General features: G+C 39.0%; 1 protein-coding gene and 1 pseudogene across 3 annotated transcripts in view; both read right to left on the bottom strand.

Annotated features, from left to right (window-relative positions):
- Positions 1-2,777, bottom strand: part of LIPH (lipase H) — a 48,649-nt gene extending 45,872 nt beyond the window's left edge. For both annotated transcript variants that reach the window (XM_082461531.1, XM_082461530.1), the window contains exon 1: positions 2,138-2,777. In XM_082461531.1, the coding sequence (XP_082317657.1) occupies positions 2,138-2,186 (49 nt within the window). In that variant the 5' untranslated portion in view covers positions 2,187-2,777. The remainder of the gene's footprint in view (positions 1-2,137) is intronic.
- Positions 2,778-3,589: 812 nt separating this feature from the next.
- Positions 3,590-10,794, bottom strand: LOC309660661 (DNA-directed RNA polymerases I, II, and III subunit RPABC4 pseudogene; annotated as a pseudogene). The gene has a single exon. The product of its transcript is annotated as a DNA-directed RNA polymerases I, II, and III subunit RPABC4 pseudogene (transcript).
- Positions 10,795-25,971: the final 15,177 nt, after the last annotated feature.

The following is a 25,971-nucleotide window of genomic DNA, read 5'->3' on the forward strand; positions in this document are numbered from 1 at the left end:
AACAACAAAATAAAAATCTCTGAAAGTAAGTGACTTGTATTCTTGGGATTACAAGGATTACAAGTCCTAATTTTTGGACTGCAAGCCAAGGAAGGGAAAAACAAAAAGTCAATGTATTTGTGATCAATAATTTCTGCATATTATTCAACACCCTCCCCCAAGAAAGTTCTCAGTTCAAGGTTTTGCAGATACTGAAAGTACGGATTTAGCTTACAGCTATAATTATGTTTTTTATATTTTTTCTTTCTAGCTATGGAAGTTTATTGTGATGTATATCTATCTGCTTAGATTCTATCATGCAGCAGTGGGTCTTATGGAATGACTTAAAACAAGACTTTACTGATGAGATAACATTAAGTAAAAAGGCAGGTCAATGGTTACCAGGGGAAAGGTTGGGGAGGGATAAATTGGGAATTTGAGATTAACTGATACACACTACTATATATAAAATAGATAAACAAGGACCTATTGTATAGCACAGGGAACTATATTCAGTATCTTGTAATAACCTACAATGGAAAAGAATCTGAAAAAGAATATATATGTATATGAACTGAATCACTTTGCTGTACACCTGAATCATTGTAAATCAACTATACTTCAAATTTTAAAATTAATTTAAAAATACATTTTTTTAAAAAGGCGGGTCACAAAAAATTAAGTTCCAGCTTTGTAAACTGAGATATATAATGGGAGACTGGAAGAAAGTACTCACAAATTACCATCAGGTTTTTGTGTGAAGGTTAGTTCCCACTCCCCTTAAGCTATCTCTAAATTTATTTTATTTTTTAAAATTTTAGGGACTTCCCTGGCAGTCCAGTAGTTAAGACTCCGTGCTTCCACTGCAGGGGACAAGGGTTTGATCCCTGGTCCCCTCAGGGGCCAGGGATCCCCCATGCCTCGCGACCAAAAAAAAATTTTTTTTTAAGTGATGATACACACAAATTTTAAAACGTTGAATTCTCAATTTAAAATATCATCACTAGTTTAATTTTAACTTACTATTAAGTCAACTTCTAAAGCACAAATTAAGAAAAAGTTATTTATAAGCCTGAAATCCTAATACAACTATATTAATTTTCCATTTCCCTTCTAAACTTTATTTACAGGCATACACACATGATTTTTGCATAGTTGTAATCTTAGTTTATCTACAAATTTGAGTTCTGCTTTTTTGACTTTGCATTATGTTATAAACATGTTTGCACATTTCTGCATAGCTTCAGAATTATTTTAAAGGCTACATATTTTTAAAAGTTGTTACACTGTACTTTATCCATTCCTGTATGTAGGAACATTTCTGCTGTATCTAGTTTTAACTTATTATAAATAACAGAGTTAGAATCATTCTTTGTATATAGGTTCTTTGTTTTTCTTTTACAAGCTATTTCTTTAGAACAAATTCCCAGCAATGGTTTTACTAGTTTCAAAGGGCATGAACATTTTTATGGGTCCTAATATATAACATACTTCCCTTCAGAAAAATTGTGCCAGTCTTCATTATAGCAAACTATGTGAAAAAGTACTAGATTCCTAAAAAGCTGAGAAGTGTTGAGCTTTTCTTTAAAAAAAAAAAAAAAAGCATTTCACTTTATTTTTATTTCCTTGCTGTGTACATTACTGTTTTAATTTTTATTTCTCCATTATGATCAACAATTTTAAGTAATCAATATGCCAGGCACCATTCCAAGAGGTTTACACATATAAAATCATGGTTTTTTTAATAAAAATAATTTAAATAAACACGATGCATTAAAGCTGTAAAAACCTGTCCTCTCTGTATTAGATATTATAGTAAAATAAAATTTAAAATTCTCAGAAAATAAATGATCTTATTTCATAGAAGTGGAAAGGCACAGAAAAATGAACTATGAAAGAAACAATACTAGATTTTTCAGCATATTTAAGTTTTGTACATCAGAAGAACAGGCCAGTTCAAAGGAATAATAGTTTCTTTTACTACTGAGGAAAAATAAAGTTTTTTCAGAATTCGAAATTTCATTTAATCCATATCTTCTTTCCTGAAAAATCGCTGTGTGAAACTTAAAAAGTCCAGTGAAGGAACTGGGATGATAGAATGACAGTTATACTAAATATTTTTTAAATAATTAAGAAAGCCATTCAATAAATGACCAACCTGGTCTCACCAAGCACATCAAACTGATGAGGAAGTATAATCTCAGCATATGGAAACTGGAGACAGTGTGTGTCGCATTCACAAGAAGAATGATTTCCTTCCCAGAGCCTTAGACTCTCCCCTCAGAGAGAGCTCAAATAACTAACCCAAAGGTGTGGTGACAACAGGAAGTTCCCAAGAGACCGCAGGCGGGTCCCAACCCTTTCAGGCTATGTGACTCCTCCCCTTTTCAATAAAAGGTCAGGTACATTTCTGCTTACACGATTTTATGCATATCTTGATATTATGTATGTGCAGAATGATGAGTTCAAAATAGTTTCATTCTTTGTGGGCGGTTTATTAGCTGTTTGGCTTGGTGTGTTGAAATCAAGTGTGATTTGAGATATTTTCCCCTCTTGTTTTTGTGAATGAAACAAATCCAGTTAGTCTTCTGTTGACCTGTGTATACAAAACTACTTTTTGTGTTTATTTACACACTTATTTCTCAGAGGGCAGGCTTTAGATTTTATTAAGAACATTTTAAGTCTAATCAAGTACCTATATTTGTAAAAATATGCTTCAGATTAAAGGCAACTTTTAAAATGGTACTATATATCTTTATTTTTATTTTTTCCCATCTCTCTCTTAGTTCTTCTTCTTCCTTCTTCTTCCTCCTCCCCCTCCCCCTCCCGTCCCCCTCCCCTCCCCCTCCTCTCCCTTCTTCCTCCTCCCCTTCTTCTCCTTCTCCTTCTTCTCCTTTTTCTTCAAGGAAAAATAGATGAAAAAGCTTTAAATAGAGAACTAGGCCAGAATCCATCCACCTCAAATTTGGAAGTAACTAAATTTGTGCTCCATAGCTACAAGGTAATTTAATTCTCTCTCTGGTAGAAGTACTTGCAACACTTACTCAGGCTTGTGATGGTGGTCTGAAGAGCTGAAAGATAGATGAATAAATACAGAAACAACTTAAGAATACATTTTCATCCAAAGCATAGGCAAAATTCACTAGTCATTTAGTATTGTTTATGAAGTGACAGCATCTCTCATATAAGTTTATCAGTTTTCTCATATAAGTTTGAGAAATTATATGAGAAATTATACTCATATAATTCTCTGCACCTGCACCCCATTCCTTGTAGGAAGTAGATTCTAGCAATGCTCTCCAAGTAATCAGTACATCAGAATCACTGGGGGAACTTTTAAAAGTATCGTATATGGATTTCTGTGTCACACCTCAGACCTAATGAATGCCAAGACTCCCTACCAGTGGTCCACTGACCTGCGTTCAAATCCCATGTCTTCAACTCACTAGTTGAGTGGCCTTAACCAAAACAAGAAGTTCTCTAACTCTTCGTTTTCTCCACTGTAGAATGAAGATGATAAAACTACACATCTCACCAGGCTGTTATATGGATTAAATGAGATATTGTAAGTCAAGGTCTTGGCACTGTGCCTACTACCAAGGGTAAGTGCACTCACCGCTTGGTAACTATTGTTATTACCTAACTGGTCACACAGTCTGCACCTTTCCCTCCCCTCAGAAGGTGAGCCACACAGTACTAAGAAGGATTAGGTGGACAAGCTTTGTGGGAATGTAGGAATGAAGAGGACGTTTTAGCAGTGATGTTTCAGGTGAATAATTTTAGCCAGCACTTCTCTGTTTTGGTATTTTGTCTCCTGCTTGGAGAAATAAATTAAGGATACATAAATAAGAAAACCAGATAGGTGGCCTGTTAGGTTTTTTTTTTTTCCATTTGCAGTAAGCTTTACTAATTTGAAAACAACTGCCCTCTGGAACAAATGGAGAATTGTTTCACATTCTGTTAGGAACATGTTATGGAATGCATTGCCCCTGTTGGCTCAGTGTACTTGCCTGATAAAATTTGTTGAATTCCTATCAGTTTTAGTACCATGCCAAGTGTTTATCTAGACAGAGCCAATGTACATTTTTCTGGAAACTGGCCAATTATAGGAATAAGAATCATTTCCGTTGGGAGGCCTCTTTGTGTTACTATTAATGATTGTCCTGCTGGGGACACAGAAAGTCCCCTAACTTCCTAGCTGTGTGCTCCCTTCTACTTCCAGCATTCAGGACAGCACAAGAATCAGTGAGAGAACTCATCCCCTCTTTTTTGGGTAGTGAAAAATATCAAATATAAAAAAACATAAAACATTCTAAAGGATTGGGGGAGGAGTGAGGAAGGGCTGAACAGAAAATGGGTGATAAAGGGGTAGCACAAGGAGTCTTTCAGAGGTGGATTACTTCCTTCCCTTGATTGTAATGGTGATTACCGGAATCTACACGTGTGATAAGGTTGCTTAGAACCCCTCCCCCCCCCCAATACACACACACAAATGAGTGCATATAAAAGTGGTAAAATCTAAGTAAGGTCTATGAATTGTACCAAAGTCGATTTTCTGGCTTTGATAGTGCAATTTCTGATAGTTTTTTGATAGTTTGATTTTCTCGTTTTGTAACATCTTATATAAGATGTTACAATTGTGGGAAACTGGGTGAGTGTACAAGGGACATCCCTGTACTATTTTTCAACTTCCTATGAACTGATCATTATTTCCAAATAAAAGGTTTTAAAAATTCCAAATGATCTGCCAACTCCTAACCATTTGAATGATAACATTTATTCAAAGGTATTCTATGGAAAACCATTTCTTCATTTCTCATCAGCTAGATAAGAATGAATAATGGTCAGTTTTCTCAGTACTATGACCCTGATAAATGACAACTCAAGAACATTAGAATTTTCCTCATTTCCAGTTTAGTATTACGTACTGGCTTTTTTTTTTTTTTTTTTTTTTTAACCTAGAAATCACTTGCTACAGAGAGCAGAGTAGAAAGAGGCAGGCAAGCTTCCAAATGGAGGGACAGGAAAAACAGGTATGGAAATGTAATGGAACTGAGGGGAGGTGGTTTTATAACTCTCATTGACTTCAACAGTCAGAAAAGTTGACCTGTGTCCCCTCCCGCCCTGGTCTAGGGCTCCAAGCTGGTATATGACTCACTATAATGTCCTTTTGTCTTTTCATCCGCATCAGTGGCCCTGCAATTTCTCACTTGAGGTCCAGGTTTGGAAAGATAAGTCTGTTTCCTTGAGTCATATTCTATAAGGAGATCAGGGTAACTTTCTCCAAATCTATGTATTTGTTTCATTTCATTTAAAAAAATATATTTATTTGCTTATTTATTTGGCTGCACTGAGTCTTAGTTGCAGCATGCAGGATTTTCGTTGTGCATGTGGGATCTAGTTCCCTGACCAGGGATCGAAACCGGGCCCCCTGCATTGGGAGCACGGAGTCTTAACCGCTGGACCAGCAGGGAAGTCCCTGTTTCATTTCTTCATTCCTTCATTTATTGAACATTTCTTGAGCTTCCATTAAAAATATAATAAGGAAAAAGTAGGAGATGGCTCCTTCCCTCAAGGAGACAGACACATTACTACCACTACTACTACTTCTACTGCTATTACTACTACTGCTGCTGCTGCTGCTACTACTACTACAATGCAATATAATATAGAGATTTGGGTACACATTCCATAGGGGAACTGAGGAGAAAGCAGTGAGGTGCTAGGAATCCCAGGGAGGAACCACTGGAAAAGCTTCACACAGGAAGAGTCTTTTGAGCTGGGTTTCAAAGACTAGGCAGCAGTTTACGAGCTGAAGGAGGAGGAAGCAAGGCATTCCAGGCAGAGGGAATGAACTTGGAGGCATAAAAGAAGTGTGGATTGAGAGTTCGGTGTGTATGAATAGGAAATGATAAAGTAATTTGAAGACAGGTTGTGAAGAACTTTATGTCATGCTTAGGATATTGGCTTTTTATCTTCAAGACAATGGGAACCTAGATTTTTTTTCTTGTTCACCTATTTATATGTTAATGTATTACTATTACATAATAATACAAACAAATATAAATATTATATGATCAAATATAATAAATGTAATAAATAATATAAATATAAAATAATATATTTATGCTAACTTGTTAACATTATTATGTGAATAATTTTTTTGGTAGTTCATTACAAAACAAGAAAGAAAATGTCTACATACTACTTTTCTGGCCTAAGAAGTATTTTTCATTGAGTAGAGCTACTTCGTTTTAGAAAGCATGGCTTCCTTACAAACAATGTATTGAACAAAATCAGTGCAAGTCCACTGCTCTCAGTAACTGCTTGTTTTTGGAGTGCTGCTCAGAACATTTCAAAGAGAGACTGCTCTAGCAAGGCCTTGCACAATGGCAAGACAGAGGCAAAATGCTTTTTACTTACTAAAATTTCATTAAAAAAGAAAAATCAACAAAAATTTCAGGGGAATGTTCAATACTTAAAGTCCATTGGTACCATGTTTTTTAGATTTACTTGGACCTTAAACTGTTGTTTTGAAATACATATTAGAGTCAGGTTTTTACTTTTATTTAGCTGGCTTCCCAATCATTTGTCATGAGAATCCTGCACCTTCATTGGACAATTATTCCCTGGAGCATGCACACAAAGTTGTCTGTGCAAGACTCTATGGAAAAGTCCACCCCTGGCATTTGGAAGGTCTATCCTTGTGACTTTTGGCTTGGGCATCCATTTGGAACCATTGTGAACCATTTGAGGGGCTCACGCTGTCTAAATTAGGAGAGTGTTTCTTACCAGGTGGCTTCCTCTTCTTCTGCCTGCACCTCAGTTTCAGCTGCTCCCAGAGATACCTGTCTCTCTTTTTGAGGTTCTCCCTAGGGCCATCCAACGTAAATTTTAGCGTTGCCACATATTTTAAGTCAGACTTACTCCAAACAAACCTCCCAAATTTGGTGAAAGTCAACCAAACCATTTTTAGTGATTCAGTAACAGAAAACTAGAAATGTAACTTATAAATTACTTTCCTTAATAAATACGAACAACAGGGCTTCCCTGGTGGCACAGTGGTTTAGAATCCGCCTGCCAATTCAGGGGACATGGGTTCGAGCCCTGGTCCGGGAAGATCCCACATGCTGTGGAGCAACTAAACCTGTGAGCCACAAGTACTGAGCCTGTGCTCTAGAGCCCACGAGCCACAACTACTGAAGCCTGCACGCCTAGAACCCATGCTCCACAAGAGAAGCCACTGCAATGAGAAGCTCGCGCACCGCTGACGAAGAGTAGCCCCCGCTCGCCAAAACTAGAGAAAGCCTGCGGGCAGCAACGAAGACCCAACGCAGCCAAAAATAAATAAATAAATAAATAAATAAATAAATAAATAAATAGACAAAAATTTTTTAAAAACAACAATAATATAAATTTACCTTCCTTAACAACAACAACAAAAGGCAACAAAAGAACAATAATGACAACAAAAACAAGACAGAAAAAGAGAGATCCTGAAAATACATAGAAGAAGGACAGGGTAGAAGAAGAGGCAGCTATTGCAATGGTGTGAGAAATGATCAGGCCCTGAATGACAGTGATTTTGATGGGTTTGTGTTACTGAGTTGGTCTAATTGATCTCGGAGAGACAGCAGTGAGCAGTCCTGAAGAGAGATCTTAGTTCCCTGCCCAGGAATTGGACCTGGGTAGCCTGGATGAAAACCAGGAATCCTAGCCGCTAGACTAGAGGCTAGAAAGAAAGTCGCCCTGGCCCTTTCCCCTAGTTGAAAGCAAGAATGTTTCAAGGAGGCAAAAACTGTAAAAATAGGTACAAAGTTTATTATTAGAGACAGTACAAGGTATGGGAGAGCACACAGAGCATAAACAGTTTGTTTATTTAAGACAGAAACTAGGCAGAAATACATACCCAGAGAGAAAGCTTATGGGCGTCCTGAACAAAGAGTGCAGTAATGAAGTGATTTAAATTAATATTTAAATAGGACAGTCCTTCTGGGTCTTTGTTTACCTTTGGCTAATTATCTCGTTTCTTTTTTCACACCTGACTGGTCCCAGGACCCTCCCCAACATGCGTGCGCAACTTTTAAAAAAAATTTATTTATTATTTTTTTTGTATAGAAATGTTTTATTTTTTGAATTTTATTTTATTTTTATTTTTTTATACAGCAGGTTCTTATTAGTTATCCATTTTATACATATTAGTGTATATATGTCAATCTCAGTCTCCCAATTCATCCCACCACCACCCCCACCCCGCCACTTTCCCTCCTTGGCGTCCATATATTTTTTCTCTACATCTGTGTCTCTATTTCTTACAAACTGGTTCATCTGTACCATTTTTCTAGATTCCGCATATATGCATTAATATACAATATTTGTCTTCCTCTTTCTGACTTACTTCACTCTGTATGACAGTCTCTAGGTCCATCCATGTCTCTACAAATGACCCAGTTTCGTTCCTTTTTATGGCTGAATAATATTCCATTCTATATATGAACCACATCTTCTTTATCCATTCGTCTGTCGGTGGGCATTTAGGTTGCTTCCATGACCTGGCTATTGTAAATAGTGCTGCAGTGAACACTGGGGTGCATGTGTCTTTTTGAATTATGGTTTTCTCTGGGTATATGCCCAGTAGTGGGATTGCTGGGTCATATGGTAATTCTATTTTTACTTTTTAGGGAACCTCCACACTGTTCTCCATAGTGGCTGTATCAATTTACCTTCCCACCAACAGGGCAAGAGGGTTCCCTTTTCTCCACACCGTCTCCAGCATTTCTTGTTTATAGATTTTCTGATGATGCCCATTCTAACCAGTGTGAGGTGATACCTCATTGTAGTTTTAATTTGCAATTCTCTAATAATTATTGATGTTGAGCAGCTTTTCATGTGTCTCTTGGCCGTCTGTATGTCTGCTTTGGAGAAATGTCTATTTAGGTCTTCTGCCCATTTTTGGATTGGGTTGTTTGTTTTTTTAATTTTGAGCTGCATGAGCTGTTTGTATATTTTGGAGATTAATCCTTTGTCAATTGCTTCGTTTGTAAATATTTTCTCCCATTCTGAGGGTTGTCTTTTCGTCTTGTTTACTGTTTCCTTTGCTGTGCAAAAGCTTTTAAGTTTCATTAGGTCCCATTGGTTTATTTTTGTTTTTTATTTCCATTACTCTAGAAGATGGGTCAAAAAAGATCTTGCTGTGATTTATGTCAAAGAATGTTCTTCCTATGTTTTCCACTAAGAGTTTTTTTGTTGTTGTTGTTGTGGTTGTAAAGAGATATTTACTGGGACTCTTTTGTATAGAAAGGACAAGTTCAAGAAGGAACATGGCAGAATTACAAGATTATGAAAGCCATGGTCCAGGAAAACCTGGACCAAGGAAGCACTCTTTAAAAATCTTGAGTATGGTAGTACTTTGTATAGCACATAATAAATTTATAGAACTTGCTATTTGAGGATGATAGTAGAAATAAGTCTTTTTTTTTAAATGGTACAGTTAATACTTTGAATGTGAGAGGCACACAAAGCTATTAACAAAGTTGAAATATATCTAATCGAATCCTGGAACAGATGGAGTATCTGAGCATCCATATCCCTAAGATCAAGGCAAAAGCTTTAAACAGTCATCCAACAATTCAGTGTAAACCAACTCATTTTTTTAATATCCCGAAAGCAGAGTTTTTTACCTTAATGTATGATTATGCCTGGGAAATTGCACCTGCCTTAATAGTCTGCTTCATCCACTTTACTTGGGATTGACTTTGCCTTACAGAAAGCAACCATTAAAGTTTCTTTTCCCTTGCCAAAGATTTAAAAAATAGTCAAGCATTATATACAAATACAGAAACGCCTATGCCAAGTTAACAAATGAAAATTATAACTTAAAATGAGATATGCACACTGACAGTAAGTGCATTGGTATACTCTATACAAAATGATGCTGGAGAGTTTACAAACAATTGGTGATGTAAAACAGTGGTTTCCTAGGAACTTACTTAATCAGATCTTTAAAGAGCCCTAGCAAACTTCATTTTTAACAAGGGTCCCAGATGATTCTAGGTTTTGATTAAAGTGTAGTTTGGGGAAGCACTTTTAACCTTCATTGTGTGTCATATTACATATATGATAAAATTAAATTACAAACCATGTAACTGAACAAAAAATAATATCCTTATATAAAGTATTAGTAGATACCTAAATACAATATGGCTTTTAAAATGAAATCATGTGTGTATAGTTGTATTCATAAAGTACACTAATCAAAAGCTATACAACATTAACAGCAAATCAAAACACAAATGAAGATATTCCTCTGAATTTCGTGTTTCATCAAGCATCAAAAACCACCAATCTTTTAGTCCTTTTCTTGTGCATTATTCTGTATCCACATTCTGTGCATCAGATTGGATTCCTTGATTTTATTTCATTTTCTGTGTGACATTCTCCACAGATATATATCATTGGCTGCTGCTTTGGGCGTTGAACGTCCTTCTGGGTGTCCATTGTTGTACCCATGTAACATGGAGAAACTTCTCTGTGCTTGCAAACAGATTCCGACTCACGGCTGTGTCCCCTCTAAGAGTTTTATAGTGTCCGGTCTTACATTTAGGTCCTTCATCCATTTGGAGTTTATTTTTGTGTATGGTGTTAGGGAGTGTTCTAATTTCATTCTTTTACATGTAGCTGTCCAATTTTCCCAGCACCACTTATTGAAGAGACTGTCATTTCTCCATTGTATATCCTTGCCTCCTCTGTCATAGATTAGTTGACCATAGGTGCGTGGGTTTATCTCTGGGTTTTCTATCCTAATCCACTGATCTATATTTCAGTTTTTGTGCCAGTACCACATTGTTTTGATTACTGTACCTTTGTAGTATAGTCTGAAGTCAGGGAGTCTGATTCCTCCAGCTCCGTTTTTTTCCCTCAAGATTGCTCTGGCAGGGCTTCCCTGGTGGCGCAGTGGTTAAGAATCTGCCTACCAATGCAGGGGACATGGGTTCGCACCCTGACCCAGGAAGATCACACATGCCATGGAGCAACTAAGCCCGTGCGACACAGCTACTGAGCCTGTGCTCTAGAGCTCATGTGACACAACTACTTAGCCTACATGCCACAACTACTGAGGCCCATGTGCCTAGAGCCTGTGCTCTGCAACAAGAGAAGCCACTACAATGAGAAGCCCGCGCACCGCAACAAAGAGTAGCCCCCACTCGCCACAACCAGAGAAAGCCCGCGCACACCAATGAAGACCCAACGCAGCCAAAAATTTTTTTTAATTAAAAAAACAAAAAATATATTGCTTTGGCTATTCAGGGTCTTTTGTGTCTCCATACAAATTTTAAGACTTTGTGTTCTAGTTCTGCAGAAAATGCCACTGGTAATTTGATATGGATTGCATTGAATCTGTAGATTGCTTTGGGTAGTGTATTCATTTTCACAATACTGATTCTTCCAATCCAAGAACATGGTATATCTCTCCATCTGTGTCGTCTTTGATTTCTTTCATCAGTGTCTTCCAGTTTTCTGAGTACAGTTCTTTTACCACCTTAGGAAGGTTTATTCCTAGGTATTTTATTCTTTTTGTTGCAAGGGTAAATGGAATTGTTTCCTCAATTTCTCTTTCAGATTTTTCATCATTAGTGTATAGGAATGCAAGAGATTACTGTGCATTAATTTTGTATCCTGCAACATTACCAAATTCATTAATTAGCTCTAGTAGTTTTCTGGTGGCATCTTTAGGATTCTCTATGTATAGTATCATGTCATCTGCAAACAGTGACAGTTTCACTTCTTCTTTTCCAGTTTGTATTCCTTTTATTTCTTTTCCTTAACTGATTGCCATGGCGAGGACTTCCAAAACTATATTGAATAATAGTGGTGAGAGTGAACATCCTTGTCTTATTCCTGACCTTAGAGGAAATGCTTTCAGTTTTTCACCATTGAGAATGATGGTTGCTGTGGGTTTGTTGTATATGGCCTTTATTATGTTGAGGTAGGTTCTCTTTATGCCCACTTTCTGGAGAGTTTTTATCATATATGGGTGTTGAATTTTGCCAAAAGCTTTTTCTGCATCTATTGAGATGATCCTATATAGTTTTTATTCTTCAATTTGTTAATATGGTGTATCACATTGATTGACTTGCATATATTGAAGAATCCTTGCATCCCTGGGATAAATCCCACTTGATCATGGTGTATGATCCCTTTTTATGTGTTGTTGGATTCTGCTTGCTAGTATTGTGTTGAGGATTTTTGCATCTATATTCATCAGTGATATTGGTCTGTAATTTTCCTTTTTTTGTAGTATCTTTGTCTGGTTTTGGTATCAGGGTGATGGTGGCCTCATAGAATGAGTTTGGGAGTGTTCCTTCCTCTGCAATTTTTTGGAAGAGTTTGAGAAGGATGGGTGTTAGCTCTTCTCTAAATGTCTGATAGAATTCACCTGTGAAGACATCTGGTACTGGACTTTTGTTTGTTGGAAGATTTTTAATCACAATTTCAATTTCATTACTTGTGATTTGTCTGTGCATATTTTCCATTTCTTCCTGATTCAGTCTTGGAAGGTTATACCTTTCTAAGAATTTGTCCATTTCTTCCAGGTTGTCCATTTTATTGTCATAGAGTTGCTTGTAGTAGTCTCTTAGGATGCTTTGTATTTCTGCGGTGTCCATTGTAACTTCTCCTTTTTTCATTTCTAATTTTATTGATTTGAGTCCTCTCCCTCTTTTTCTTGATGAGTCTGGCTAAAGGTTTATCAATTTTGTTTATCTTCTCAAAGAACCAACTTTCAGTTTTATTGATCTTTGCTATTGTTTTCATTGTTTCTATTTCATTTATTTCTGCTCTGATCTTTATGATTTCCTTCCTTCTACTAATTTTGGGGTTTTTTGGTTCTTCTTTCTCTAGTTCCTTTAGGTGTAAGGTTAGATTGTTTATTTGAGATTTTTCTTGTTTCTTGAGGTAGGCTTGTATAGCTATAAACTTCCCTCTTAGAACTGTGTTTGCTACATCCCATAGGTTTTGGATCATCGTGTTTTAGTTGTCATTTGTCTCTAGGTATTTTTTCATTTCCTCTTTGATTTCTTCACTGATCTCTTGGTTATTTAGTAACATATTGTTCAGCCTCCACATGTTTGTGTTTTTTACGTTTTTTTTCCCTGTAATTTACTTCTAATCTAACAGCGTTGTGGTTGGAAAAGATGCTTGATATGATTTCAATTTTCTTAAATTTACTGAGGCTTGTTTTGTGACCCAAGATGTAATCTATCCTGGAGAATGGTCCGTGTGCACTTGAGAAGAAAGTGTAATCTGCTGTTTTCAGATGGACTGTCCTATAAATATCAATTAAATCTATCTGGTCTATTGTGTCATTTAAAGCTTGTGTTTCCTTATTAATTTTCTGTCTGGATGATCTGTCCATTGGTGTAAGTGAGGTGTTAAAGCCCCCCACTATTATTGTGTTACTGTTGATTTCCTATTTTATAGCTGTTAGCAGTTGCCTTATGTTTTGAGGTGCTCCTATGTTGGGTGCATATATATTTATAATTGTTATATCTTCTTCTTGGATTGATCCCTTGATCATTATGTAGTGTCCTTCCTGTCTCTTGTAACATTATTTATTTTAAAGTCTATTTTATCTGATATGAGCATTGCTACTCCAGCTTTCATTTGATTTCCATTTGCATGGAATATCTTTTGCCATCCCCTCACTTTCAGTCTGTATGTGTCCCTAAGTCTGAAGTCGGTCTCTTGTACACAGCATATATATGGGTCTTGTTTTTGTATCCATTTAGCAAGCCTGTATCTTTTGGTTGGAGCATTTAATCCATTCACATTTAAGGTAATTATCGATATGTATGTTCCTATTACCATTTTCTTAATTGTTTTGGGTTTGTTTTTGTAAGTCCTTTTCTTCTCTTCTGTTTCCCACTTAGAGAAGTTCCTTTAGCATTTGTTGTAGAGCTGAATTTTCTTAGCTTTTGCTTGTCTGTAAAGCTTTTGATTTCTCCGTCGAATCTGAATGAGATACTTGCTGGGTAGGGTAATCTTGGTTGTAGGTTCTTCACTTTCATCACTTTAAATCTATCGTTCCACTCCCTTCTGGCCTGTAGAGTTTCTGCTGAGAAATCAGCTGTTAACCTTATGCGAGTTCCCTTGTATGTTATTTGTCATTTTTCCCTTGCTGCTTTTAATAATTTTTCTTTGTCTTTAATTTTTGTCAATTTGATTACTATGTGTCTCGGTGTGTTTCTCCTTTGGTTTATCCTGCCTGGGACTGTCTGTGCTTCCTGGACTTGGGTGGCTATTTCCTTTCCCATGTTAGGGAAGTTTTCGACTATAATCTCTTCAAATATTTTCTTGGGTCCTTTCTCTCTCTCTTCTCCTTCTGGGACCCCAAAATGCGAATGTTGCTGCCTTTAATGTTGTCCCGGAGGTCTCTTAGGCTGTCTTCATTTTTTTTTTTTTTCTTTTTTAAAGATTCTGTACTTTAATTTATTTTTTATTTATTTATTTTTGGCTGCATTGGGTCTTCGTTGCTGCACACGAGGTTTCTCTAGTTGGAGTGAGCGGGGGCTACTCTTTGTTGCGGTGTGTGGGATTCTCATTGTGGTGGCTTCTCTTGTTGCGGAGCACGGGCACTAGGCGCGCGGGCTTCAGTAGTTGTGGTTTGCAGGCTCTAGAGTGCAGGCTCAGTAGTTGTGGCGCACGGGCTTAGTTGCTCCACGGCATGTGGGATCTTCCCAGACCAGGGCTCAAACCCGTGTCCCCTGCATTGGCAGTCGGATTCTTAACCACTGTGCCACCAGGGAAGCCCTGTCTTCATTTCTTTTCATTCTTTTTTCTTTATTCTGTTCCGCAGCAGTGAATTCCACCGTCTGTCTTCCAGGTCACTTATCTGTTCTTCTGCCTCAGTTATTCTGCTATTGATTCCTTCTAGTGTATTTTTCATTTCAGTTATTGTATTGTTCATCTCTGTTTGTTTGTTCTTTAATTCTTCTAGGTGTTTGTTATTTAATTCTTCTAGGACTTTGTTAAACATCTCTTGCATCTTCTTGATCTTTGCCTCCATTCTTTTTCCAAGGTCCTGTATCACCTTCACTATCACTATTCTGAATTCTTTTTCTGGAAGGTTGCCTATCTGCACTTCATTTAATTGTTTTTCTGTGGTTTTATCTTGTTCCTTCATCTGGTACATAGCCCTCTGCCTTTTCATTTTGTCTCTCTTTCTGTGAATGTGGTTTTCCTTCCACAGGCTGCAGGATTGTCATTCTTCCTGCTTCTGCTGACTGGCCTCTGGTGGATGGGGCTATCTAAGAGACTTGTGCAAGCTTCCTGATGGGAGGGACTGGTGGTGGGTAGAGCTGGGTGTTGCTCTGGTGGGCAGAGTTCAGTAAAACTTTAATCCCCTTGTCTGCTGATGGGTGGGGCTGAGTTCCCTCCCTGTTGGTTGTATGGGCTGAGGCAGCTCAGCACTGGAGGCTACAGGCTTTTTGGTGGGGCTATATGGCAGAATCCAGGAGGGCTCACGCCAATGAGTACCTCCCAGAACTTCTGCTGCCGGTGTCCTTGTCCCTGTGGTGAGGCACAGCCACCCCCCGCCTCTGCAGGAGACCCTCTAACAGTAGCAGGTACGTCTAGTTCAGTCTCCTATGGGGTCACTCCTACTTCCTTCTGGGTCCTGATGTGCACGTTACTTTGTGTGTGCCCTCCAAGAGTGGAGACTCCAGTTTCCCCCAGTCCTGTCAAAGTCATGCAATCAATTCCTGCTAGCCTTCAAAGTCTGATTCACTGGGAATTCCTCCTCCCATTGCCAGATCCCCAGGTTGGGAAGCCTAACGTGGGGCTCACAACCTTCACTCCAGTGGGTGGACTTCTGTGGTATAATTGTTCTCCAGTTTGTGAGTCACCACCCAGTGGTTATGGGATTTGATTTTATTGTGATTGCACCCCTCCTTCCGTCTCATTGCAGCTTCTCCTTTGTCTTTGGATGTGGGGTATCTTTTTTGGTGAGTTCCAGTGTCTTCCTCTTGATGATTGTTCAGCAGTTAGTTGTGATTCTGGTGCTCTCGCAAGAGGGAGTGAGCGCACATCCTTCTACTCTGCCATCTTGAACCAAGTTACGCGTGTGCAATTTTTTGCTAAGATGGATCCCACCACAGAGGTCTGTGGGTGCATGTCCACACTTATTGTGGGGTGGCACCCCCTCCCTTTCTGACCCCCAAGGAGCCTTCCTGCACATGTGCAGACAGGGAAATTTTCTTTGACCTCAACAGTGGTCATCTTATCTCTTCACTTCAGCAGAGCTCAGCTTCTGCCAGTACCTTTGTCCTTGGAGTGTCTGGGTGAGAACAAAGCTTTAATTTACTCCACTTGACAAACACAGCTGTTCGACCCAGGGGCCCATCTATCTTCTACCTCACCCCCACTTGGGCCCTAGCCCAGCCAAAGCCCCCTGCCTAAGCAGGGAGGGTTCTTTTTCCATTCGGATTTACACAGCCAATAACAAAATGGATGCTAAGACTGAAATAGCACAGGCTTTAATCAATGGCCAGAGAATGGAGAAGCAGGAACTTAGTTTGAAAATCAACTTCTCCTTGCAAAACCACCGGAATCACAACTAACTGCTGAACAACCACTGACAGGAAGACACTGGAACTAACCAAAAAAGATACCCCACAGCCAAAGACAAAGGAGAAGCCAGAATGAGACGGTAGGAGTGGCGCAATCACAATAAAATCAAATCCCATAATTTCTGGGTGGGTGACTCACAAACTGGAGAACACATACCACAGAAGTCCACCCACTGGATTGAAGGTTCTGAGCCCATGTCAGGCTTCCGAACTTGGGGGTCTCGCAATGGGAGGAGGAATTCCTAGAGAATCAGACTTTGAAGGCTAGTGGGATTTGATTGCAGGACTATGACAGGACTGGGGGAAACAGAGACTCCACTCTTGGAGGGCACACACAAAGTAGTGTGTGCATCGGGACCCACGGGAAGGAGCAGTGACAGCAGGGGAGACTGAAGCAGACCGACCTGCTAGTGTTGAAGGGTCTCCTGAAGAGGCGGGGTGTGGCTGTGTCTCACCATGAGGACAAGGACACTGGCAGCAAAAGTTCTGGGAAGTACTCCTTGGTGTGAGCCCTCCCAGAGTCCTCCATTAGCCCCACCAAAAAGCCTGGGTAGGCTCCAGTGTTGGGTCACCTCAGGCCAAACAACCAACAGGGAGGGGACCCACCCAGGTCCACCCATCAGCAGACAATCGGATTAAAGTTTTACTGAGCTCTGCCCACCAGAGCAGCACCCAGCTCTACCCACCACCAGTCCCTCCCATCAGGAAACTTTCACAAGTCTCTTAGGTAGCCTCATCCACCAGAGAGCAGACAGCAGAAGCAAGAAGAACTACAATCCTGTAGCCTGTGGAACAAAAACCACATTCACAGAGAGATAGACAAGACGAAAAGGCAGAGGGCTATGTACCAGATGAAGGAACAAGATAAAACCCCAGAAAAACAACTAAATGAAGTGGAGGTAGGCAACCTTCCAGAAAAAGAATTCAGAATAATGATAGTGAAGATGATCCAGGACCTCGGAAAAAGAATGGAGGCAAAGATCGAGAAGATGCAAGAAATGTTTAACAAAGATCTAGAAGAATTAAAGAACAAACAAACAGAGATGAACAATACAATAACTGAAATGAAAAACACACTAGAAGGAAACAACTGCAGAATAACGCTGGCAGAAAGATGGATAAGTGACCTGGAAGACAGAATGGTGGAATTCACTGCTGCGGAATAGAATAAAGAAAAAAGAATGAAAAGAAATGAAGACAGCCTAAGAGACCTCTGGGACAACATTAAACGCAACAACATTCGCATAATAGGGGTCCCAGAAGGAGAAGAGAGAGAGAAAGGACCTGAGAAATATTTGAAGAGATTATAGTTGAAAATTTCCCTAACATGGGAAAGGAAATAGCCACCCAAGTCCAGGAAGCACAGAGAGTCCCATACAGGATAAACCCAAGGAGAAACATGCTGAGACACATAGTAATCAAATTGGCAAAAATTAAATACAAAGAAAAATTATTGAAAGCAGCAAGGGAAAAATGACAAATAACATACAAGGGAACTCCCATAAGGTTAAGAGCTGATTTCTCAGCAGAAACTCTACAAGCTAGAAGGGAGTGGCATGATATACTTAAAGTGATGAAAGGGAAGACCCTACAACCAAGATTACCCTACCCAGCAAGGATCTCATTCAGATTCGACGGAGAAATCAAAAGCTTTACAGACAAGCAAAAGCTAAGAGAATTCAACACCACCAAACCAGCTCTACAGCAAATGCTAAAGGAACTTCTCTAAGTGGGAAACACAAGAGAAGAAAAGGACCTACAAAAAACCCCAAAACAATTAAAAAATTGTAATAGGAACATACATATCAATAATTACCTTAAACGTGAATGGATTAAATACTCCAACCAAAAGACACAGGCTCTCCGAATGTATACAAAAACAAGACCCATATATATGCTGTGTACAAGAGATCCACCTCAGACCTACGGACACATACAGACTGAAAGTGAGAGGATGGAAAAAGGTATTCCATGCAAATGGAAATCAAAAGAAAGATGGAATAGCAATACTCATATCAGATAAAATAGACTTTAAAATAAAGAATGTTACAAGAGACAAGGAAGGGCATTACATGATGATCAAGGGATCAATCCAAGAAGAAGATATAACAATTATAAATATATATGCACCCAACATAGGAGCACCTCAATACATAAGGCAACTGCTAACAGCTATAAAAGAGGGAATCAACAGTAACACAATAATAGTGGGGGACTTTAACACCTCACTTACACCAATGGACAGTTCATCCAAACAGAAAATTAATAAGGGAACACAAGCTTTAAATGACACAATAGACCAGATAGATTTAATTGATATTTATAGGACAGTCCATCTGAAAACAGCAGATTACACTTTCTTCTCAAGTGCACACGGACCATTCTCCAGGATAGATTACATCTTGGGTCACAAAACAAGCCTCAGTAAATTTAAGAAAATTGAAATCATATCAAGCATCTTTTCCGACCACAACGCTGTTAGATTAGAAGTAAATTACAGGGAAAAAAAACGTAAAAAACACAAACATGTGGAGGCTGAACAATATGTTACTAAATAACCAAGAGATCAGTGAAGAAATCAAAGAGGAAATGAAAAAATACCTAGAGACAAATGACAACTAAAACACGATGATCCAAAACCTATGGGATGTAGCAAACACAGTTCTAAGAGGGAAGTTTATAGCTATACAAGCCTACCTCAAGAAACAAGAAAAATCTCAAATAAACAATCTAACCTTACACCTAAAGGAACTAGAGAAAGAAGAACCAAAAAACCCCAAAATTAGTAGAAGGAAGGAAATCATAAAGATCAGAGCAGAAATAAATGAAATAGAAACAATGAAAACAATAGCAAAGATCAATAAAACTGAAAGTTGGTTCTTTGAGAAGATAAACAAAATTGATAAACCTTTAGCCAGACTCATCAAGAAAAAGAGGGAGAGGACTCAAATCAATAAAATTAGAAATGAAAAAAGGAGAAGTTACAATGGACACCGCAGAAATACAAAGCATCCTAAGAGACTACTACAAGCAACTCTATGACAATAAAATGGACAACCTGGAAGAAATGGACAAATTCTTAGAAAGGTATAACCTTCCAAGACTGAATCAGGAAGAAATGGAAAATATGCACAGACAAATCACAAGTAATGAAATTGAAATTGTGATTAAAAATCTTCCAACAAACAAAAGTCCAGTACCAGATGTCTTCACAGGTGAATTCTATCAGACATTTAGAGAAGAGCTAACACCCATCCTTCTCAAACTCTTCCAAAAAATTGCAGAGGAAGGAACACTCCCAAACTCATTCTATGAGGCCACCATCACCCTGATACCAAAACCAGACAAAGATACTACAAAAAAAGAAAATTACAGACCAGTATCACTGATGAATATAGATGCAAAAATCCTCAACACAATACTAGCAAGCAGAATCCAACAACACATAAAAAGGGATCATACACCATGATCAAGTGGGATTTATCCCAGGGATGCAAGGATTCTTCAATATATGCAAGTCAATCAATGTGATACACCATATTAACAAATTGAAGAATAAAAACCATATAGGATCATCTAAATAGATGCAGAAAAAGCTTTTGGCAAAATTCAACACCCATATATGATAAAAACTCTCCAGAAAGTGGGCATAGAGAGAACCTACCTCAACATAATAAAGGCCATATACAACAAACCCACAGCAACCATCATTCTCAATGGTGAAAAACTGAAAGCATTTCCTCTAAGGTCAGGAACAAGTCAAGGATATTCACTCTCATCCCTATTATTCAACATAGTTTTGGAAGTCCTCACCATGGCAATCAGAGAAGAAAAAGAAATAAAAGGAATACAAATTGGAAAAGAAGAAGTGAAACTGTCACTGTTTGCAGATGACATGGTACTATACATAGAGAATCCTAAAGATGCTACCAGAAAACTACTAGAGCTAATCAATGAATTTGGTAAAGTTGCAGGATACAAAATTAATGCACAGAAATCTCTTGCATTCCTATATACTAAAGATGAAAAATCTGAAAGAGAAATTAAGGAAACACTCCCATTTACCATTGCAACGAAACAAATCAAATACCTAGGAATAAACCTACTTAGGGAGACAAAAGACCTGTATGCAGAAAACTATAAGACACTGATGAAAGAAATTAAAGATGATACCAACAAATGGAGAGATATACCATGTTCTTGGATTGGAAGAATCAATATTGTCAAAATGACTATACTATCCAAAGCAATCTACAGATTCAATGCAATCCCTATCAAATTACCAATGGCATTTTTTATGGAACTAGAACAAAAAATCTTAAAATTTGTATGGAGACACAAAAGATCCCGAATAGCCAAAACAGTCTTGAGGGAAAAAAACGGAGCTGGAGGAATCAGACTCCCTGACTTCAGACTATACTACAAAGCTACAGTAATCAAGACAATATGGTAATGGCACAAAAACAGAAATATATATCAATGGAACAAGGTAGAAAGCCCAGAGATAAGCCCACTCATCTATGGTCAACTAATCTATGACAAAGGAGGGAAGGATATACAATGGAGAAAAGACAGTCTCTTCAATAAGTGGTGCTGGGAAAACTGGACAGCTACATGTAAAAGAATGAAATTAGAACACTCCCTAACACCATACACAAAAATAAAGTCAAAATGGATTCTAGACCTAAATGTAAGACCGGACACTATAAAACTCTTAGAGGAAAACATAGGAAGAACACTCTTTGACATAAATCACAGTAAGATCTTTTTTGATCTGCCTGCTAGAGTAATGGAAATAAAAACAAAAATAAAGAAATGGAACCTAATGAAACTTAAAAGCTTTTGCACAGCAAAGGAAACCATAAACAAGACGAAAAGACAACCCTCTGAATGGGAGAAAATATTTGCAAACGAATCAACAGACAAGGGATTAATCTCCAAAATATATAACAGCTCATGCAGCTCAATATTAAAAAAACAAACAACCCAATCCAAAAATGGGCAGAAGACCTAAATAGACATTTCTCCAAAAAGACATACAGATGGCCAAGAAGCACATGAAAGCTGCCCAACATCACTAATTATTAGAGAAAAGCAAATCAAAACTACAATGAGGTATCACCTCACACCAGTTAGAATGGGCATCATCAGAAAATCTACAAACAAAAATGCTGGAGAGGGTGTGGAGAAAAGGGAACCCTCTTGTACTGTTGGTGGGAATGTAAATTGATACAGCCACTATGAAGAACAGTATGGAGGTTCCTTAAAAAACTAAAAATAGAATTACCATATGACCCAGCAATCCCACTACTGGGCATATACCCAGAGAAAACCATAATTCAAAAAGACACATGCACCCCAGTGTTCACTGCAGCACTATTTACAATAGCCAGGTCATGGAAGTAACCTCCATGCCCATCGACAGACAAATGGATAAAGAAGAAGTGGTACATATATACAATGGAATATTACTCAGCCATAAAAAGGAATAAAATTGGGTCATTTGTAGAGACGTGGATGGATCTAGAGACTGTCATGCAGAGTGAAGTATGTCAGAAATAGAAAAACAAATATTGTATATTAACACATATATGTGGAACCTAGAAAAATGGTACAGATGAACCGGTTTGCAGGGCAGAAATTGAGACACAGATGTAGAGAACTAATGTATGGACACCAAGGGGGAAAAACAACAGGGGGTGGGGTTGGTGGTGTGATGAATTGGGAGATTGGGATTGACATGTATACACTGATGTGTATAAAATGGATGACTAATGAGAACCTGCTCTATAAAAGAATAAATAAAATAAAATTCAAAAAAAAAAAAAAGAAAAAAAATAGTAATGTGCCAGTGTTACTGTCTTACTTTTATACATGTACCACAGTTATGTATTAGGAGCAAATGGGTGAAGAGTATAAGGGAAGTCTGTATTCTCTGTAACTTTTCTGTAAATCTAAAATTACTCTAAAATAAAATGTTTATTTAAAAAAAAAAAGAAAGAAAATCAACTTCTCAACCTGCTTGAGACACTACATATACAGGAGGGTCGAGGTAAAAGGAGGGAACTGAGTAAAGTGAGGGAGGAGGACTTCTCTGGAGGTCCAGTGCTTAAGACTCCAGGCTTCCACTGCAGGGGCGCATGGGTTCAATCCCTGTTCAGGGAACTAAGATCCCGCATGCCAAGCAACGCAGCAAAAAAAAAAAAAAAAGAGAGTGAGGAATATTTATGACTTATCTGAGAACAGAGGTGTGGTATGCTAGGAACTGGGACAACACCCGTTTTACAACACCCATTTTCAGTCCTTCTATGGGCTCTTCTGGCTCTTTCCGTGGCAATTGTCAACTATCAGGTGTGTTATTTACTATGCAAATGTATTACAGTGAGCATATAATGAGGGTCTAGTGAAGGTCAGGTTTTCTACCACCTTGGACATAGTTGGTTCTAACTGGTTTGGTGGGCTCTTGTTTTTCTCTTCTGGTGGTTTCCTGTAAGACTAGGTAGGATAACACCTCCCTGCAGCTGAAGGGGGAGGATTGGAGCTCAAGGCTAACAGTCTTGGTAACATTTGGAGAGGGGAACAGGCAGATCTGTAGAAAACATAGGATGCAGAACTGTCAAGTTAAATGACTTATTAGATATGAGAAGGAAAGAGAGGGAAGAGAAACATTAAGCACTTAGCTATGCTGGGCATTGAAGTAGCCCTTTCATATACATCAACACATTTGATGTGCCCACAGATCTGAGAGACGGGTTTGGTGAACTCTGTTTTGCAGATGAGGAAATAGGCTTAGGTAGGGCCTGATGCTATTATTTCTCCACTTGAGGCAGGCCAAACCATTTGTAGTTGATGTGAGCAAATTTTGTAATAAAATCTAGGACACGGAAAGCTGTACTTGCTTTTGGCATAATATGGCCAAAGTTGTTGGACAGACTAAGATCAAAGTCACATTATTAGAAGGGCTCGCTTTTCTTGAGTACCAGAGGAGTTGGTCCCCAGAAGGAAATTAATTTTCATGGTGGTGAATTATGTTAGATTTTAGGCACGTTAGGCCCAAACCAACAACACCTCACCTATGGGTTTATACCCCGCTTCAGTCAAAGGGCCCAGATCTCTCTTCTGACAGGGGTCAGCAAAAACGAAGTTGGGAGGAAATCTTTTAACACTTCGAGAATGCTGGCCAAGGGAAAATTTGCAAGACTAAAGAATGGCTTGGAGGGCTGGGTCTTCATTGTTCTGTGGAGGGGAGGTAGGTTTTGAGGAAGATGGGGGAGGGGCCATGGAAAGGCTTGAAGGAGAGGATCTCCGCAGGAGGAGGAGGAGGAGCTCTTTTTGGAAAATTAGGGTAACCGGTTAGGATATCCTGTGAAAACTGAAGCAATGAGGTTGTGCTCCTCTGGCGGTACATGGGTGCAAGTTATCCAAACCAAGGGCAGAAATCTCAGTATCCTTGTTACTCCATGTGATTTTGGGATTCTCCTCTGGGCCTCCAGTGAAGAGTTCCTGAGTCTGGGAATGGCTCCGGCAGTAGTGGATTTGGGGTTAAGGATAATCCCACTCCTTGGTCAGTGGATGGGCAGTGGTCCACGCCTCTACTGTGGACGACAGGACATCGAAGGCACCAACTGGCAGACGAGACCCAGGCAGAAGCGACTGTAAGGCTGAATCCCCTTTCCTTCTCCATTTCAGAGGGTGACTAGAGAACTAGGAGGACACAAAGGTGATGTATGTGTGCAGAGGGGCTGGCAGAGTTATTGTTTGCTGATGAGGTCCAGAGATTCGGACTGAGGTTTGTAATCCCAAAGCCCTCCCACTTTTCATGGCGGGTGACCTATGTTTCAGTATTGGGTATGTGAGGGTGCTCTTAATGAGGCCAGAAAAGAAAAAAAAATTGTGTTGTGGTGTCGTAGTAGTCTGCTCTGAGACCTGATGCCAATGTTTCTTAAATCTTGGTGGCCAGAACCTGGGAGAAGCTGCTCTTCTAACTAAAGCAGCTTGCAGTTTTCTGATTTATGTTTTAATGAAGACCACTCTTTTGTTTTGGAGAATTCCTTTCCAATACTTGAGTGGTCTTCTTGGTTTGGCAAAAGCAAAGACTTCTATAGTGGAATGGACAGTTGGGACACAGCTGAACTGCCCTGCATCATAATGCCAATGGTAATCTCCTTTTAAGTTAACTTGCGAGACCAGCCTGAAATGGGTAGACGCAAATGTGGAAGGGAAATTATCTTCTGTTGGTGACACGTAGAAGTTGCTGAGAAGAGTGGAGAGATGACCTTGAGGGGCCCAGAATCCTTTTGGGAGGCAATGGGCTATAGATGCTGTACTTGTAATAGCCACTTCTGAACCTTCTCAGCTTTATATTAATAATTCTCCTATTATTCCCAAACTATCTGTAACAGACAGGTGTTAGCTATATTTTAGGGAACTGAGGGAGGATCCCATGTTCACACTTAGGATTTGCTTCTACCCTCTAGGACCTGCCCTCATCCCCCCAGGCCAGTGTGGTGGTAGCCACAGGTGGGTTGCTGTTGCTTCTGGGGCTCTAGTGGGTGGCTTGCTGCAGAAAGAATCTAGGAAGAATGTCTATCGAGCAAATGATGAGGCTTACTGGGGAGTGCCTGTGTTGAAGTTCAAGCAAATCTGGAAGTCTGACCTTAACTGAATCACAGACTAAGGATCAAGTGCATTCAGGGATGGATTCGTGGGTCATGAAAACATTTGAGGATTCCCAAGAGTGTTGGGCCAGGGGACTGGATTTTCCTTTAGTAAGAGGGTGGGTCCTTTTCTGTTGTTGATAATTAATCTGAAGTAGGACCTCTAGATAAGAGAGGGAGAGTAATTAGCAGCACTCCCTGCCAGCTCAGGGGGGGACTAGTAGGTACTAGTAGGCCACAGGTAGCTTTTCATCCTTAAGTTTCTGTGAAGCCTTCCTTGACCTGTGCCCTTTCCTTAACTTCCCTAGCCGACGGTTTTCCTTTCTCTGGCTCCTACTGCACTTTCTACCCACCTTTATCAGAGCAGCCAATTATCTTTTTAAAAATTTAATTGAAGTATAGTTTACTTACAGCCAATTATCTTGTATTGTAATTTGTAATCATGTTTCTGCCAGTAGACGGACTTCAAGGGCGAGGGACTGTGGCGCTGGTACACAACTGCGGTTCAAATTCCAGCTGTGCCACTAGCTAGCTTTTTGACTTTAGGCAATTACTTAATCGCTCTATGCCTGGATTTCCTTATTAAAAATGGGCACAAGGCTCCGCATCGCCTGCGGTTGCTGGGAGAAATGAAGGTGACTGCGTGTAAAATACCAGACATAAAGTATGTGAAAAGTAAGGGGCGCCTAGCAGCGTAAACGTTTGTTAAT

The sequence above is a fragment of the Balaenoptera physalus genome (genome assembly GCF_965194825.1).
Source record: "Balaenoptera physalus genome assembly, chromosome: 4".
Lineage (NCBI taxonomy): Eukaryota > Metazoa > Chordata > Mammalia > Artiodactyla > Balaenopteridae > Balaenoptera > Balaenoptera physalus.